This window comes from Oncorhynchus clarkii, chromosome 16 (assembly GCF_045791955.1).
Source record: "Oncorhynchus clarkii lewisi isolate Uvic-CL-2024 chromosome 16, UVic_Ocla_1.0, whole genome shotgun sequence".
Classification (NCBI taxonomy): Eukaryota; Metazoa; Chordata; class Actinopteri; order Salmoniformes; family Salmonidae; genus Oncorhynchus; species Oncorhynchus clarkii.
In genome coordinates this window covers 64612199-64629377 of record NC_092162.1, presented here as the reverse complement: position 1 = coordinate 64629377, position 17179 = coordinate 64612199, and the positions used below count along the sequence as shown (strand labels likewise).

At 42.4% G+C, this 17179-nt stretch overlaps 1 protein-coding gene and 1 long non-coding RNA gene across 4 annotated transcripts in view; both read left to right on the top strand.

Moving 5' to 3' along the window:
• The window catches only part of LOC139368907 (extracellular matrix protein 2), a 42763-nt gene that overhangs the window by 5457 nt on the left and 20127 nt on the right, over positions 1–17179 (top strand). For all 3 annotated transcript variants that reach the window (XM_071108388.1, XM_071108389.1, XM_071108390.1), the window contains 4 exons: positions 7552–7667; positions 12446–12578; positions 13008–13165; positions 13283–13422. In XM_071108388.1, coding sequence (XP_070964489.1) covers positions 7552–7667; positions 12446–12578; positions 13008–13165; positions 13283–13422 — 547 coding nt within the window. The remainder of the gene's footprint in view (positions 1–7551; positions 7668–12445; positions 12579–13007; positions 13166–13282; positions 13423–17179) is intronic.
• On the top strand, positions 9423–11740 carry LOC139368909 (uncharacterized). The gene is made up of 3 exons (XR_011627021.1): positions 9423–10153; positions 10284–10562; positions 10677–11740. It is a non-coding gene; the product is annotated as an uncharacterized lncRNA (long non-coding RNA).

Here is a 17179-nt window from a genome sequence, read left to right as displayed (position 1 = left end):
AAAATAAACATATCCAGGTGTTAGAATGGCCAAGTCAAAGTCCAGACCTGAATCCAATCGAGAATCTGTGGAAAGAACTGAAAACTGCTGTTCACAAATGCTCTCCATCCAACCTCACTGAGTTCGAGCTGTTTTGCAAGGAGGAATGGGGGAAAAATTCAGTCTCTCGATGTGCAAAACTGATAGAGACATACCCCAAGCGACTTACAGCTGTAATCACAGCAAAAGGTGGCGCTACAAAGTATTAACTTAAGGGGGCTGAATAATTTTGCACACCCAATTTTTCAGTTTTTGATTTGTTAAAAAAGTTTGAAATATCCAATAAATGTCGTTCCACTTCACGATTGTGTCCCACTTGTTGTTGATTCTTCACAAAAAAATACAGTTTTATATCTTTATGTTTGAAGCCTGAAATGTGGCAAAAGGTCGCAAAGTTCAAGGGGGCCGAATACTTTCGCAAGGCACTGTATTTTTATCAAATAAATTCTCTGTAATTATTATTACGTGATTAAAATATTTGAAACTCTGTTTAAAATATTTTTTATTAAACAAACACAATAATGGTGTATAGGTATTCAAGACAGGTATACAATTCTTATCTAAACATCAAAGAGCTGACAGGAACAACAAGACCCAGAGTTCTGGGTACAAAACAAATAATACAAAACACGACATACAGAACAAGGACATGTAGAAAGAAAGAGGGTAGATGTCATCCCCCCCTTTAATGGTTGGTTAATCCGTGTAGGGACTCAGACACTCCCAGGATTATCAGAAGCTGGTCTGGGTCTATTGAAGTCTCCAAAACTTCAGAGAGTATCCCAAAAATTCCACACCAATAACCATGCAAGCTAGAGCATAGGGCAAAGCAGTGGAGTAGTGTACCCTGCGCAGCCTGACATTTATCACACATAGGGGATGTATCAGGAAATATCCTATGCAGTTTATTTTTGGAATAGTGTAATCTGTGTAATACCTTGAATTGTATGAGACGATGTCTGGAATTAATGGAGCATGTGTGGATATACTCCAAGCTCTCTTCCCAGTCTGCCACAGAAATGTCTGTCCCTAGTTCTTCCTCCCATTTTGCCTTAATGGCACCTGTAGAAGGTGTGCTAACAGATTAAAAAGCATCATATAGATGAGATATCAGTTTGTCTGAGGTGGGGGATATTTTTATGCATCCGTCAAACATGGAAGGTTTAGCATTCGCAAATGTTGGGAGGTGTTTTCTAACGTAGTCTCTAATTTGTAAGTATCTGAAAAAAGTACTTCTGGGAAGATTATAAGTTTCCCTCAGCAACTCAAAGGAAGCAAAGGCCCCTTCTATGTATAAATCCCCTATGGTACTTGTCCCCAACTCTCCCCATCGCTCAAAGGTGTTATCAAGGTTAGAAGGGGCAAAGGAGGGATTCCTGGCGACAGGGAGTATGAATGACATTGGTCTAAGCTCAAAGTGGACTTTAATTTGCTTCCAGATTCAGACTGTGCTACGTATAATAGGATTGTTACAATAAAGTGACATCTCCAGATTGACAAGTGACAAAATCACAGCCCCAATAGAGAAGGGGTGACACTCCTCACGCTCCATACTAAATCAGCTGGATGACGGAAGTGTGTCATCCAGCAGAAACGTAACAGCGTGGAGGTTAGCGGCCCAGTAATAACATATAACCTTTGGGAGAGACAATCCTACGTCCATCTTGGATTTACAGAGGTGTTTTTTTTACCTATCCTGTGTGTTTTATAATCCCAGATGAAAGGATTGATAATTGAGTCCAGTTGTTTATGAAAGGATTTAGGTATGAATACTGGGATGTTCTGGTATAGGTAGAGCAGTTGTGGGAGGAAGACCATTTTAATGGCATTAATTCTTCTGAGCAGAGAAATTGGTAGAGTTCTCCAAAATAGCATGTTTGCCTTGAGTTTTTGCATCAGAGAAGGGAAATTCTCTTTAAATAGTAAGGAGTATTGTTTGGTAACTACAATTCCTAGGTAGGTACATTTTTCTGAAGATAATTTAACTGGGAGATGTTCTAGCCAGGAGGTGTTTTGCGACCGTATGGGCATTAATTCACTCTTGTTCCAATTTATTCTGTATCCCGAGAAGGTACCAAACAAATTGATCACATCAAGAAAAAGATGGAATACTAGCCTGGAGTTCTGTTACAAAGAGGAGGATGTCATCTGCGTATAGGGAAATCTTATTTAGAGTATCTTTAGTATTATAGCCGTGTATTGCTGCATGAGATCTAATCGTCTGAGCGAGAGGTTCGATAATTAGGGCGAAGAGCATAGGCTACAGCGCACAACCCTACCTTGTCCCTCTGTAAAGGTTAAATCGGGGCAACAATGATTGGTTAGTGAGTATTCTGGCACAGGGGTTCCTATATAAAAGCTGGATCCAATTTATGAACCCATATCCAATATTACATTTCTGTAGGACCTTGAATAGATAGGGCCACTCTACTTGGTCAAAGGCCTTTTCGGCGTCAAGAGATATGACGGCAAGGTCCACGTTGGGTAACCTCTGAGAGTACATAATGTTGAAGAGGTGCCTGAGATTGAAGAATGAGTTTCTGTTAGGGATAAAGCCGGTCTGGTCCGAATGGACCAATTTGCCAATTAAAGTGCTAAGCCTGTTAGCCAGAGTTTTTGCTAGAATCTCTTGGTCTGTATTAAGGAGAGATATTGGTCTGTATGACCCTACCTCTTCCGGATCCTTACCCTTCTTATGTATAACTGTAATGAACGCTTCATCCAAAGTAGATGGGAGAGCTCCATCCTCATTGGACTGAACCAACATTTGGTGCAGGTAGCGAGAGAGCATGTTGCTGAATGTTTTATAGAATTCACCAGGGTATCCATCTGGGCCCGGGGTCTTGCCACTCTTTAGAGATTTAATTGTTTCTCGAATTTCATCAAGAGATATTTCCTTATTCAGGAAGTTAGAATCTTCCTTGTTCAGGGCAGGAAGATTACAGTCCTCCAAAAATGTTTGCATAATTAAGGGGTTAGGATCTGCTTTAGATGTATATAGAGTCTCATAAAACTGACGGAATCTGTCATTGATGTCTTTGGGGGAAGAGAGTAATTCCCCAGATGCAGAGTTAACTTTGTGAATCATTCGGTCACTCACATTTTTTCGAAGTTGTCTGGCGAGTAATTTACGTGGTGTGTCACCAAACTCAAAATATTTTTGCTTGGCATAGAGAAAAGATTTAGCAATTTTAGCTGAGAGAATCTGATTATATTCAAATTTTAAAGAGGTCATTTTTTAAATGTTTCTCCATAGATGGATGGCTAGCATTCTCCCTATCCAGTAAGTGAATTTGTCCCTCCAGTTCTTCCAGTTTTCCTCTGTTTTGCCTACTCCTGGCAGCCTGAAAGGAGATGATACAGCCTCTCAGATAAGCCTTCAGTGTTTCCCACAATAATGCTGGGGAAGTCTCTGTGTTGTCATTGGTATCAAAGAAAAATGTAATTTGGTCTTTAAGATATTCACAGAATGTTGGTTCTGTGAGGAGCTGAGGATTCAACCTCCAGACCCTCTCGTTTGGTACAATGTCACCTAATCTCAGGGAGAAGGTGAGTGGTCTGTGGTCCGAGATTATAATCATGATACCTCACATTACAGGTATAGGGGAGTAGTCTAGCATCCAACAAAAAGTAGTCAAAAGGAGTATTCCCTACCTGTAGGGTTAGCGATCCTCCATATATCAAATAAGTTAGATTTTTTTATGTAGGTATTCAAGAATTCGCTTGAATAGGAGGTAGGGGTTCGCCGGGTAGAGGATCTATCCAAATATTGGTCTAGCACACAATTAAGCTCCCCTCCAATGACCTGGTTAGTATGGAAGATATCTGGAATCAGGGCAAGGACTCTTTTGAAAAACGAGGGGTTATCAATGTTTGGCCCATAGATATTTAGTAGAGTTACTGAAGTAGAGTGGATTTCTCCTATTACGATCACATAACAACCCTCTTTATCCGCAATAGTGGTTTTATGTAGAAAGGGAATTCCTTTCCGAATCAGAATCACTGTGCCTCTCGTTTTGGCAGTGAAGTTAGAGTGATACTTGCCCCACCCACCTACAATTAAGTTTGCTATGAGAGTTATTTTTCAGATGGGTTTCTTGCAAAAATATAATATCAGACGAGAGTGCTTTCAAGTGGGCTAGGACCTTGCCTCTTTTAATTGGTTCGTTTAAACCCTTGACATTCCAGGAAGTGAATGTAAGCCCCGCCTTCCTCTCGTTTGTAGTTCCTATGGTGGCCTGCATAACATGTAACTCAATAAAATGGTAAGAAAGCGCACCAAGCCATCACGATCAGCATATGTAGCACCTACACCCGAGCAGTATCCAACCCACCCCTCCCCCCCTGCAAGCACCTTTACTTCCCACCCTATTCCCCTAATTTTCCCAACACTTACCCCCCCATCAACCCACATTTAACAGGCATGCACAAACAGGAGAGAGAAAAAAACTAAAAATAATAAACAGTGATTAAACTAACTTAATCATGTAAATGTAATTAACTAGGAAGTCGGGGCACCAAGGAAAATATTCAGATTACAAAGTTATAATTTTCCTAATAACTTTCCGATATTTTAATATCTGATCAATTAGTCTTCTAATTAATGAATTATTCTTTACCTCACGTTAGTCTCATTCCAAACGTCGTAAATTGTTGGTTATCTGCACGAACCCAGTCTTCACTATGAATCCTAGCTGCAGACTAGTAATTAGCATCAAAGATTTGTTCTTATTCTGTCAGTATCAATAGTCTCGTGGTATGGTTAAGAATTCAGCAATCTACTCAAACCTTAGCCCTCTCAGTTATCGAGGTAAGCTGGTCTGAAGATGATTCTCCAAGTGGGGGTTATATTCGGAAGAGCAGAAAAAGGCTGTCCCATGACGCCAGATCAATGTCTGTGCTCATGGGGCGGGCCAATGACTTAGTTAACTTTAAAGGAAATTGGGTTCCCTTTCATTAAACAGTTTATAATCACATTACATAATTTCACAAATAGTTTAATCTTTACTCATTCATTTTATACAACAATTAGATACAAGCCTCATAACTGAGACTCTTGCATAAACAGAGTTATGGTAATGTGGCTGTATTGTCTCTCATGAGTTTCACAAACGTGAAACAAAATGGACCGGTCGCAGCTGGATTCTTCCCCGACCGTGTACACCTTCTCCAAAACATGTACATTGTTCAGTTCTCAAGTTCTATGCTGGAGAAGAGGTTCCTTTGTTCTCCTGTGAAACCTTCTCTCTCTCTATACTGTCTGGCCATGAGGAAGAGAGTCTCCTCCAGGAATTTATGACCTGAGATAACAGCAGCCTGGGTGTAGGCGAGACAGAGAGGGGGAAGGCACGCTATACTCAAAGAGGGCCATGTCATGACACAGTCTAACCAGACATCATGGGAAAATCGAAAGAAATCAGCCAAGACCTCAGAAAAAAAATTGTACACCTCAACAAGTCTGGTTCATCCTTGGGAGCAATTTCCAAATGCATGAAGGTGCCACGTTCATCTGCACAAACAATAGTATGCTAGTATAAACACCATGGGACCATGCAGCCGTCATACCGCTCAGTTCTGTTTCCTAGAGATGAACGTACTTTGGTGTGAAAAGTGAAAATCAATCCCAGAACAACAGCAAAGGACCTTGTGAAGATGCTGGAGGAAACAGGTAGAAAAGTATCTATATCCACAGTAAAAACGAGTCCTATGTCGACATAACCTGAAAGGCCGCTCAGCAAGGAAGAAGCCACTGCTCCAAAACCGCCATTAAAAAGCCATACTACGGTTTGTAACTGCACATGGAGACAAAGATCCTACTTTTTGGAGAAATGTCCTCTGGTCTGATGAAGCAAAAATAGAACTGTTTGGTTATGTTTGGAGGAAAAAGGGGGAGGCTTGCAAGCCGAAGAACGCCATCCCAACCGTGAAGCACGGGGCTGGCAGCATCATGTTGTGAGGGTGCTTTGCTGCAGGAGGGACTGGTGCACCTCACAAAATAGATGGCTTCATGAGGTAGGAAAATTATGTGTATATGTTGAAGCAACATCTGAAGAACTTAAAGCTTGGTCGCAAAAGGGTCTTCCAAATTGACAATGACCCCAAGCATACTTCCAAAATTGTGGCAAAATGTCTTAAGGACAACAAAGTCAAGGTATCGGAGTGGCTATCACAAAGCCCTGACCTCAATCCTATAGAAAACTTTTGGGCGGAACTGAAAAAGCATGTGTGAGCAAGGAGGCCAACAAACCTGACTCAGTTACACCAGCTCTGTCAGGAGGAATGGCCCAAATTCACCCAACTTATTGTGGGAAGGTTGTGGAAGGCTACCCGAAAAGTTTGACCCAAGTTAAACAATTTAAAGGCAATGCTACCAAATATTATTTGAGTTTATGTAAACTTCTGACCCACTGGGAATGTGATGAAAGAAATAAAAGCTGAAATAAATCATTCACTCTACTATTTTTAAAAGGTAAACGCCGCCTTATCTCAGCTCACTAGTCACGACAACAACACCCACCAATAACACGCGCTCCAGCAGGTACATTTCACTGATCATCCCCAAAGCCAACACCTCCTTTGGCCGCCTTTCCTTCCAGTTCTCTGCTGCCAATGATTGGAACGAATTGCAAAAATCTCTGAAGCTGGAGACTTATATGTCCCTCACTAACTTTAAACATCAGCTATCCGAGCAGCTAACCAATCGCTGCAGCTGTACATAGCCCATCCAATCTACCTACCTCATCCCCACATTGCTTTATTTACTTTTCTGCTCTTTTGCACACCAGTATTTCTACTTGCACGTCATCATCTGCACACCTATCACTCCAGTGTTAATTTGCTAAATTGTAATTACTTGCTACTATGGCCTATTTATTGCCTTACCTCCTCATGCCATTTGCACACACTGTATATAGACTTTCTTTTTTTTCTATTGTGTTATTGACTGTATGCTTGTTTATTCCATGTGTAACTCTGTGTTGTTGTTTGTGTCGCACTGCTTTGCTTTATCTTGGCCAGGTCGCAGTTGTAAATGAGAACTTGTTCTCAACTGGCCTACCTGGTTAAATAAAGGTGATATAAAAAATTAAATAAATAAATTATTCTGACATTTCACATTCTTAAAATAAAGTGGTGATCCTAACTGACCTCAGATAGGGAATTTTTGCTAGGATTAAATGTCAGGAATAGTGAAAAACTGAGTTTAAATGTATTTGTCTATGGTGTATTCCGACTTCAACTGTATATTAGTGTATATATTAGTGAGCATATTAATGTATATGTCAGTGTGTATATTAGTGTGCATATTGGTGTTTATGTCACTGTGTATATGTCAGTGTGTATATTAGTGTATATATTAGTGTGTATATTATTGTGTATATGTCAGTGTATATATTAGTATGTATATTAGAGTGTATATTAGTTTATATGTCAGTGTGTATATTAGTGTATATATTAGTTAGTGTATATATGTGAATGTTAGTGTGACTGTACCTCTATATGTGTGCCTGACAGAGAACAACATCAGTCTTATTGCCTCTCGGGGTTTCTCTGGTCTTCCCAACCTGGAGAGTATAGATCTGAGCAAAAACCGACTGGATGACGACTCACTCAGCCACCACCTCTTCTCTGTAAGTCTCACCAGATTTTCACCACTACCATGTTGTATGATTGACCTGCTGGAGAGTAAGGGTTGGGGGTTCGAGATCTCTAGATGCATCTGCTAAATGACCAGAACAGTCTTGCATGAGTCAGCATATTCCTATAACAGTAGCTGGTAATTGGCTGACAGTAGCTGAGTCAGTATATTCCTATAATAGTAGCTGGTAATTGGCTGACAGTAGCTGAGTCAGTATATTCCTATAATAGTAGCTGGTAATTGGCTGACAGTAGCTGAGTCAGTATATTCCTATAATAGTAGCTGGTAATTGGCTGACAGTAACTGAGTCAGTATACTCTATAATAGCAGATGGTAACTGGTTGACAGTAGCTGAGTCTGTACTCTATAATAGCCGTTGGTAACTGGCTGACAGTAACTGAGTCAGTACATGTATACTCTATAATAGCAGCTGGTAACTGGCTGACAGTAACTGAGTCAGTACATGTATACTCTATAATAGCAGCTGTTAACTGGCTAACAGTAACTGAGTCAGTACATGTATACTTTATAATAGCTGCTGTTAACTGGCTCACAGTAGGTGAGTCTGTACATGTATACTCTATAATAGCAGATGGTAACTGGCTGACAGTAGGTGAGTCAGTATACTCTATAATAGCAGATGGTAACTGGCTGACAGTAACTGAGTCAGTATACTCTATAATAGCAGATGGTAACTGGTTGACAGTAGCTGAGTCTGTACTCTATAATAGCAGTTGGTAACTGGCTGACAGTAACTGAGTCAGTATACTCTATAATAGCAGTTGGTAACTGGCTGACAGTAACTGAGTCAGTACATGTATACTCTATAATAGCAGCTGTTAACTGGCTAACAGTAACTGAGTCAGTACATGTATACTCTATAATAGCAGTTGGTAACTGGCTGACAGTAACTGAGTCAGTACATGTATACTCTATAATAGCTGCTGTTAACTGGCTAACAGTAACTGAGTCAGTACATGTATACTCTATAATAGCAGCTGGTAACTGGTTGACAGTAACTGAGTCTGTACTCTATAATAGCAGTTGGTAACTGGCTGACAGTAACTGAGTCTGTATACTCTATAATAGCAGTTGGTAACTGGCTGACAGTAACTGAGTCAGTACATGTATACTCTATAATAGCAGCTGGTAACTGGCTGACAGTAACTGAGTCTGTACTCTATAATAGCAGCTGGTAACTGGCTGACAGTAACTGAGTCAGTATACTCTATAATAGCAGCTGGTAACTGGCTGACAGTAACTGAGTCAGTATACTCTATAATAGCAGCTGGTAACTGGCTGACAGTAACTGAGTCTGTACTCTATAATAGCAGTTGGTAACTGGCTGACAGTAACTGAGTCAGTACATGTATACTCTATAATAGCAGCTGGTAACTGGCTGACAGTAACTGAGTCAGTACATGTGTACTCTATAATAGCAGATGGTAACTGGCTGACAGTAACTGAGTCAGTACATGTGTACTCTATATTAGCAGCTGGTAACTGGCTGACAGTAACTGAGTCAGTACATGTATACTCTATAATAGCAGCTGGTAACTGGCTAACAGTAACTGAGTCAGTACATGTGTACTCTATAATAGCAGCTGGTAACTGGCTGACAGTAACTGAGTCTGTACTCTATAATAGCAGTTAGTAACTGGCTGACAGTAACTGAGTCAGTATACTCTATAATAGCAGATGGTAACTGGCTGACAGTAGCTGAGTCAGTACATGTATACTCTATAATAGCAGCTGGTAACTGGCTGACAGACTACAGCAGGAACACACTCTGGTGTCTTGGCTCTTCTTACATCTTTTCACAATCTCTTACACACTTAAATGTGGTACTTGAGGCTCTCGGTGAAACCATTAACTCATGTACCTCATCTTCATACCAAGTCTGCAAAACTGCAAGCACATTATCTGCTTTTCACTCAGTTTGCAATTGTAAAACACACTTATCTCAAAATACTAAACACAGTTATCTACATTAGACACATCATTCAAAACTAACAGGTCTTATGTTTCGTTTGGAAAACACTGCCATACCAAATGTCACACTCATTTACCGATTACCTAAACCCAGTGCTCACATATGAAAACACTTAAAGCTCATTTCTTCCCTTAGAAATCAGAGCTTGAGCACTATAAATAGGCTTCAGGTTACATTTCTTGGTTTGGACAACAATGGAGGCCAATTAAAGGAGAGAGAGTTAGAGGAAGAGGAGTGAGAGTAAGAGGGGGACGATGCTGAGGAGGAGGACACGGACAAGGACGAGGAGGGGGAAGAGGACGAGGACGAGGAGTGGGACAAGGAAGAGGAGGAAGGAAAACAATCACAGATGAGATCCGGGCCACTTTGGTTGATTATGTGGTCAACCATGGTTTGAGTTTCAGGGAGGCTGGGCAGAGGGTCCAGCCTAACTTGAGCTACTACACTGCATCTAGTATCATCCGGACATTTTGAAATGAGAACAGGTGAGTAAACCTACCCTCCATACCATGTTACTGTACTTACAGCACCGCAGCACTTACAGCACTACAGTAACATTTCATTTCCTACTGAAAGAAATCCTGCACCCTAACCATTCACATCATGTTTTGGCAGAATTGCTAGACGATCTTTCAATGGAGGAAGAAACCGGCTGTTCACAGCAGAGCAGGAACAACACATAGTGAATATGGTCATTTCAAACAACAAACAGCATACGTTTACGACAACTGCAACACCACATCGTCACTGACAACACAACATTCAGTAACATAAATAGGGTGAGTTTATCCTCACTTGGCCTGAAACGCCATCAGATTCGTGTGAAGCAGCTCTACAGAGTACCATTTGAGCCAAATTCTGACAGAGAAACAACTGCGCTATGAATACGTACAAGTAAGCTATACTATCCTGTCATTGGTACTGTATTCCAGTGTATTGTGCTACATATTGACTACTCTATGTCTATTCATACTGTCATACAATAATGTTTAGTCTTGTCTGTTTCAGAGAGTTCTGGAACTAGATGCTGCTGCAGAGCATCATGATTTAGTCTACGTTGATGAGGTCGGCTTTAACATAGCCAAAACAAGACGCAGGGGAAGAAACCTCAAACTGCAGGGGTTAGAAACACCGCGCCATCGTCAATGTCCCTGGACAGCGTGGTGGCAACATCACAATGTGTGCAGCCATTAATCAGAACAGTGTCCTTCATCATCATGCCATTCTTGGTCCTTACAATACTGCCCACATTATCACCTTCCTTGACACCCTGCCTAATATCTTCATTCCCAATGACCAGAGGAATGGGCCAAAGCAGTCCAGGTTTGTTGTCATCTAGGACAACATAAGTTTCCACCGGGCTGCTCTGGTCCGCAACTGGTTCATTGACCATCCGCAAGCTGATGCTCAACCTGCCACCATATTCTCCATTTCTAAACCCAATAGAATAGTTATTTTTGGCATGGCGTTGGAAGGTATACGATCGGCAACCTCATCAGCGCATACCCCTTTTCCAGGCGATGGAGGAGGCCTGTGGTGACATAGACGCGGGGACATGCCAGGGCTGGATACGCCAGTCCAGATGCTGCTTCCCCCGCTGTTTAGCCAGAGAGATCAGAGATGTGGCGCTGTGGCCAGACCCAAATAGGAGACAGGATGCACCCTAATTGTTTTTTTTCTTTATAGTAACAGTAATAGTTTGTCTTCTATTGTATTTGTTTTGTCTGTTACTGTTCATCCTGAAATCTGGATGAAAATACAATGTTTTGAGAAATAAATTAATTTTATGTTTCTGTTTCTAGGGTAAATATATACTGAATATGCATACATACTGTATATATCTGTGCGCATACATGTACGTGTGAGTGCTATGACAAACCGTTGTGGACTCCACTGCACACTGAACCTGCAGAAGACGAGAGTGTTTTACATTTGTCACCTCCTTGTGTAGTTGGCGTGTATATGAGCTAATCGATTGGTTTGTGTGGAGAGTTTTGATGCAAAAGATATTTTGCAAGAGATGTGTGATGTTTTGCATGTGTGTGTGTTTTGGGGTTGTGTGTGTGTGTGTGTGTGTGTGTGTGTGTGTGTTTTGGGGTTGTGTGTGTGTGTGTGTGTGTGTGTGTGTGTGTTTTGTGTGTGTGTGTGTGTGTGTGTGTGTGTGTGTGTGTGTGTGTGTGTGTGTGTGTGTGTGTGTGTGTGTGTGTGTGTGTGTGTGTGTGTGTGTGTGTTGGGGTTGTGTGTAGAGTCTAGAGAAAAGGAGCCATAGTTTCAGAAATCACGTAAGCAATTGTCAAGAACTGTAAGAGATCAGCTAAGTGTGTGTGTGTGTGTGTGTGTGTGTGTGTGTGTGTGTGTGTGTGTGTGTGTGTGTGTGTGTGTGTGTGTGTGTGTGTGTGTGTGTGTGTGTGTGTGTGTGTGTGTGTGTGTGTGTGCGTGCGTGCGTGTGTGTGTACACATGTTCAAGTGAAATACAGTACATGACTACAGCCAATGGGATTGAGATGAAGAGATTATTTTAAGAATTAATTATTTCATGATATCCGTTCATCCAGTAATGACAGAGGCAGGAGGAACAGGGCGGAGTTACTGGGCGGAGTTACTGGGCGACTGACACAGCTCACTGCTTTCACTGGCTACAGATCAAACAGACCAGACCAATACATGCACTAAATAAAGATCAGGGTCAAGCTAGATTTTCAGAAAATGACAATTTTTAACAGTAATCTAAACCGTTGTTTTTCTCCTCCTCTTGTTTTATCTCTACTCCCTGGTAGAATCTGACCCGGCTGAGGAGGCTCAACCTCGATGATAACCAGCTGACACGGATCCCCCTGCTGCCACCTTCACTGGGGGAGCTCACGATGAATGGCAACAAGATCACCAGACTCACCCCTTACAGCTTCAAAGGTGTGTGTTGGAGAGAGGTCCAAGGTTGATTTAATCCCCCCGTAAATAACACACACACTTTTTTGTGACACTCATAAGTATCATCAGTTTGTGTATGTCTGTGTGTGTGCGTGTGTGTGTTTTTGTGTGTGTGCGTGTTTGTGTGTGTTTATCTGTATGTGTGTTTGTGTGTGTGCGTGTTTGTGTGTGTATGTATGTGTGCGTGTGTTTGTGTGTGTTTATCTGTATGTGTGTTTGTGTGTGTGCGTGTTTGTGTGTGTATGTATGTGTGCGTGTGTTTGTGTGTGTTTATCTGTATGTGTGTTTGTGTGTGTGCGTGTTTGTGTGTGTATGTATGTGTGCGTGTGATTGTGTGTATTTATCTGTATGTTTGTGTGTGTGCGTATGTGTGTTTTTGTGTGTGTGTGTGTGTGTGTGTGTGTGTCCCAGGTCTGTTCCATCTGTTGTCTCTGGAGCTAGAGGAGAACCTTTTCCGTGACGGCAACGTGTCCCCTTTGACCTTCAAGCCGCTGAAGAGGGTCCAGTACCTGTGCTTGGACATGAACAGGTTCCGCTCCCTCCCTCTCGGCCTGCCCCGCTCCCTACAGGTCAGAGTCTCCTCATCACCATCTAGAACATTCTTACAATACATTCTTGTGTGTTTCTATATTATTTGCGACTAAATGTGTGTGTGTGTGTGTGTGTGTGTGTGTGTGTGTGTGTAGGAGCTGAGGATGCGTGATAACCAGTTACAGGAGGTACCAGAGGGGGTTCTGAGTGAATTGGCCAAACTGAGAGTTTTAGACCTTAGTCACAACCTGCTGCATGAGGGCAGCATCTCAAACCGGGCCTGGGTCAAACTAACGTGAGTTCAATGAAGAAATGAATTAAGAAAAGAATCAATCAATCCATTCACCCACCCATTCCAAAAAGGAATCAATGCAGGATCATATGACACGAAAAGCATCATACGGGCTGTATTTCTGAATTTCAAAAGTAATATGTCTTGAAAACTTGATTGCTGACATGCAAAATATTTTGGGACTATATCAACAATTGATTAATGAAACAAACACCATTTGTTATAGAATGTTTTGTAGTACCTACATCACCCACCGGAGGGTGTGCTGTGCTTGAGAATCAGCACCTCAGATTTTCCTGATTTGTTCTGTTTGATGTAAAATCATTACTCTCCTGCTTGTGCTGATGTACACACACGTATGTGTGTGAATTCCTGCTGTTTAGTCAGATAAGCATCAATACAGTACACAGGGTTCAAACCTGTCATTATTATCTTGACAGACACACACACACACACACACACACACACACGCACACGCACACGCACGCACACACACGCGCACGTGAGTCCGATAGACTGTGACAACTGACCCTGTGTACTCAGGAGAACAAATATGTGATGGAGGGAAGGAGGGAAGGAGGAAGGAAAGGGTGTTTTGTGTGTGTGTGTGTGTGTGTGTGTGTGTGTGTGTGTGTGTGTGTGTGTGTGTGTGTGTGTGTGTGTGTGTGTGTGAGTCTTGTTTAAATATAGTGAATTCCAGTGGGTTTATCCCTTGCTCCGTGGGATCCTTGCGAACCACAGCAAGAGCTTCGGGAGAAAAAATACACACAGAGAGGAGAGAGAGAAAGAAAGGGTGTGTGAGAGTGGTGAGGAAAAGAAGGTAGAAAGGGAAAAGGCAGCAAGAAAATGGATGAGAAGAGAGCAGAAGGGAGGAGGGTGAAGAGAGCAGAAGGGAGGAGGGTGAAGAGAGCAGAAGGGAGGAGGGTGAAGAGAGCAGAAGGGAGGGTGAAGAGAGCAGAAGGGAGGAGGATGAAGAGAGCAGAAGGGAGGAGGGTGAAGAGAGCAGAAGGGAGGGTGAAGAGAGCAGAAGGGAGGAGGATGAAGAGAGCAGAAGGGAGGATGAAGAGAGCAGAAGGGAGGATGATGAAGAAAGCAGAAGGGAGGAGGGTGAAGAGAGCAGAAGGGAGGGTGAAGAGAGCAGAAGGGAGGAGGATGAAGAGAGCAGAAGGGAGGAGGGTGAAGAGAGCAGAAGGGAGGGTGAAGAGAGCAGAAGGGAGGAGGATGAAGAGAGCAGAAGGGAGGATGAAGAGAGCAGAAGGGAGGGTGAAGAGAGCAGAAGGGAGGAGGATGAAGAGAGCAGAAGGGAGGATGAAGAGAGCAGAAGGGAGGATGAAGAGAGCAGAAGGGAGGATGAAGAGAGCAGAAGGGAGGAGGATGAAGAGAGCAGAAGGGAGGATGATGAAGAGAGCAGAAGGGAGGATGATGAAGAGAGCAGAAGGGAGGAGGGTGAAGAGAGCAGAAGGGAGGAGGATGAAGAGAGCAGAAGGGAGGTGTGTGAAGAGAGCAGAAGGGAGGTGTGTGAAGAGAGCAGAAGGGAGGAGGGTGAAGAGAGCAGAAAGGAGGATGAAGAGAGCAGAAGGGAGGATGAAGAGAGCAGAAGGGAGGAGGATGAAGAGAGCAGAAGGGAGGATGATGAAGAGAGCAGAAGGAAGGATGATGAAGAAAGGCAGAGAGAAACTGTGTGTTTGCATAATGTTGCCAAAGTACCCGTAATGTAAAACAGATAAACCTATCAGGTACTTCTTGGATGCCTATTGGCTGTGTTTAGCGTCAGGGCCCATGGGTTAATAAGGTCAGGGGTTAATTGGGTAGGGCACCTACTGTAGGTAGGGGTTAGTAGAGGTCAGAGGTTAGATACATGGTTAGAGTTCAGGCCATCTGACAGGTTTATGAACGTAAATGAAGGCCAGGCCCGACTAATACAACAGCAATAGTGTGGCAAGCAGAGCTCTGTTGAGAGAGGGAGAGACTTGTGTGTCTGGCGATAATTAGTGCACAATATCCTAAGAAAGAGGACTTTTCTCACACCTTGTAATGTAGTCCATACTGACATAATGCTTGGAGACTGATTTTCCCACGTTGCTCCTCAATGTTTTCATTGAGTGGAGTCAGTATTTCACCCAAATCTGGGGATCAGAGGTGAGGGGTGTGTGCATGAGTTTGTGCCAGGGTTGGGGTCAATTCCAATTTCAATTACAGTCAATTCAGAAAGTAAACCAAATTCCAATTCCAAATGTTTCTTATTGAAAAGCATTGAAAAAGTTGGAATTGGAATTTCCGTGTACTTCCTGAATTGAAATGGAATTGACCCCAAACCTGGTTTGCTCCTGAGACTGCCTGGGCTTCAGGTCGTTCTGTTCTCCCACATAAACTGAGCTTTGTGTCTGTCAGGGGATGTGTTTGTGTGTGTATGTGCATACTCGTGTGCCATTGTGTGTGTGTGTGTGTGTGTGTGTGTGCATGCGTGTGTGTTTTGTGTGCGTGCGTGTATGTGTGTTAAATATTACTTTTCTTGGCAATCTTTTTCTAATTTCCCCTCCTGAGCTTAGTGGATAAAGAAGAGTATTTTTGTATTAAAGCTTCTCTTTCATTCACCACAGTTCTTTCACCTCTGTCTGGGTCTCAGTCTGTCTTTTGTTTCACTCTTCCTCTCTCTTTCTCTTCTCTCTCCATGTCTCTGTCTCTCTCCATGTCTCTGTCTCTCTCCATGTCTCTGTCTCTCTCTATGTCTCTCTCCATGTCTCTGTCTCTCTCCATGTCTCTCTCCATGTCTCTGTCTCTCTCCATGTCTCTGTCTCTCTCCATGTCTCTGTCTCTCTCCATGTCTCTGTCTCTCTCTATGTCTCTCTCCATGTCTCTGTCTCTCTCCATGTCTCTGTCTCTCTCCATGTCTCTGTCTCTCTCCATGTCTCTGTCTCGCTCCATGTCTCTGTCTCGCTCCATGTCTCTGTCTCGCTCCATGTCTCTGTCTCTCTCCATGTCTCTGTCTCGCTCCATGTCTCTGTCTCTCTCCATGTCTCTGTCTCTCTCCATGTCTCTGTCTCTCTCCATGTCTCTGTATCTCTCTATGTATCTCTCTCTGTATCTCTCTCAATTCAATTCAAGGGGCTTTATTGGCATGGGGAACAACTGTTAACATTGTCAAAGCAAATGCAGTTGATAATAAAAGAAGTGACAACAGTAAACATTACACTCACAGAAGTTCCAAAAGAATAAACACATTACAAATGTCATATTATGTATATATACAGTGTTGTAACGATGTGAAAATCGTTAAAGTACAAAATGGAAAATAAATTAACATAAATATGGGTTGTATTTACAATGGTGTTTGTTCTTCACTGGTTGACCTTTTCTTGTGGCAACAGGTCACAAATCTTGCTGCTGTGATGGCACACTGTGGTATTTCACCCAGTAGATATGGGAGTTTATCAAAATTGGGTTTGTTTTCAAATTCTTTGTGGATCTGTGTAATCTGAGGGAAATATGTGTCTCTAATATGGTCATACATTGGACAGGAGGTTACGAAGTACAACTCAGTTTCCACCTCATTTTGTGGGCAGTTTGCACATAGCCTGTCTTCTCTTGAGAGCCAGGTCTGCCTACGGTGGCCTTTCTCAATAGCAAGGTTATGCTCACTGAGTCTGTATATAGTCAACGCTTTCCTTAAGTTTGTGTCAGTCACAGTGGTCAGGTATTCTGCCACTGTGTACTCTCTGTTTAGGGCCAAATAGCATTCTAGTTTGCTCTGTTTTTTGTA